At 44.5% G+C, this 1,628-nt stretch overlaps 1 protein-coding gene across 1 annotated transcript; it reads left to right on the top strand.

Moving 5' to 3' along the window:
• The first annotated feature begins 246 nt into the window (after window positions 1-246).
• On the top strand, window positions 247-1,295 carry nkx3-1 (NK3 homeobox 1). The gene is made up of 2 exons (XM_034306810.2): window positions 247-449; window positions 728-1,295. The coding sequence occupies exons 1-2, from the start codon at window positions 269-271 to the stop codon at window positions 1,180-1,182; spliced, it is 636 nt and encodes a 211-aa protein (XP_034162701.1). The 5' UTR covers window positions 247-268; the 3' UTR covers window positions 1,183-1,295.
• Window positions 1,296-1,628: the final 333 nt, after the last annotated feature.

Genomic DNA, 1,628 nt, shown 5'->3' with positions numbered 1-1,628 from the left:
ATCTATCTATCTAAGTTACAGCAGTTAAAGAAGTGAAAGACACATGGGGAATGAAGTGAAATCTGGTTTTGCCATCATGCACCTCGTGACGTCACGCTGGGAGTCAGCTCTATAAGTGAAGAGACTCCAGTGAGAGTGAAAAGGAGAAACTGTCACAGATCTGCTTCACTACACACACAAACACACACACACACACGCACTGCTCAGGACTAAGATCTACCTGCACAAAGCGACACGCCGAGAGACTGCGTGGTTCCTGCCAGTCGACATGGCCTCCTCAAACAGACAGCTGACGTCCTTCTTCATTGAAGACATTCTGTCTATGAGGGAGGAGAAGGGAGAAGAGTCGAGCGGAAGTTCAGCTGAAAGCCAGACCGACTCACGGAGTTGTTCAGACGGAGGAGAAGCCCACGACGACCTCCTGATAGCCGCGTTAGCCACGACACCTGGTAAGTTAGGCAGCATCTTTGTTAATGAAAATGTTAACAGAAATGTCGGTTTTCTGCTAACATTACTAGCTTTTTAATAGTAACATTTATTAGTAACAGAAACAAACATATTTTGGTTATATGTAGTCATTTTTTTTTCCTGTGGTAACGTTAAAAGCTCACGCGCAATACTTTGAAGCTTCACGCGCATTTCCTGAGGTACTGTCAACTCGAAATGTTTATCTTGAAAGAAACTTGATATTCTCTTAACATTTTTTAAACTTTATTACCTTTTACAGCTTCTCCCGACGATTCGTGTACGGCGGAAAGGACAAACTCACCGACAGAAGCGACGACCGACGCAGACGAGCCGAACCACCCACACACACTGAGTCAGAAGCAGAAGCGCTCGCGCGCCGCCTTCACGCACCTGCAGGTGCTCGAGCTGGAGAAGAAGTTCAGCCGCCAGCGCTACCTGTCCGCCCCGGAGCGCGCGCACCTGGCCGCCGCGCTGCGCCTCACCGAGACCCAGGTGAAGATCTGGTTCCAGAACCGGCGCTACAAAACCAAGCGGAGGCAGCAGCTGGATTGTTACCGGAAAGCGGAGGGAAACGTTGCGGTCACAGCCGCCGCCATGGTGGAAGAGGACTTGCTCAGAGCGTCTCTGCTCGCCACAATGTACACATGTTATCCGTACCGGCCGTGCGTGTACGAGCCACACGGACTGAGCGCGTGGAGGCCGACGGTGTGGTGACAGGGACATGGGGGAGGCTTTAAATTAAAACTGTTCATGTAGCTTATGTGTTTTGTTATATCTTGTACAGCTTTGTATCCATAAATAAACTTATGTTTTTTTTAAAAACTGTATCATACCCAGTAGATTATTATTATTATTATTATTATTATTATTATTGACACAGGAAATTATTAGGCTATGTGTCAATTATTATTATTATTATTAGTAGTAGTAGTAGTAGTAGCAGTAGTATTGACACATGATATTATTAGGTTATGTGTCAATTATTAGTAGTAGTATAATTCAAAAAATTATTTAAATTGTGTAAAAGTACACAAAGGAAATTTTTTCCTACATACATAGAAGCACTTTGCTTACACACCTGGTGAAAGCATTGCCTGTTTCTGGCCTTAGTTAGCAAGTGATATGATTTTTTTTTTTTTTTTGCCATATCACTCACCACT

Source organism: Pangasianodon hypophthalmus, chromosome 8 (assembly GCF_027358585.1).
Source record: "Pangasianodon hypophthalmus isolate fPanHyp1 chromosome 8, fPanHyp1.pri, whole genome shotgun sequence".
Lineage (NCBI taxonomy): Eukaryota > Metazoa > Chordata > Actinopteri > Siluriformes > Pangasiidae > Pangasianodon > Pangasianodon hypophthalmus.
This window is presented reverse-complemented; position numbering and strand designations above follow the sequence as displayed.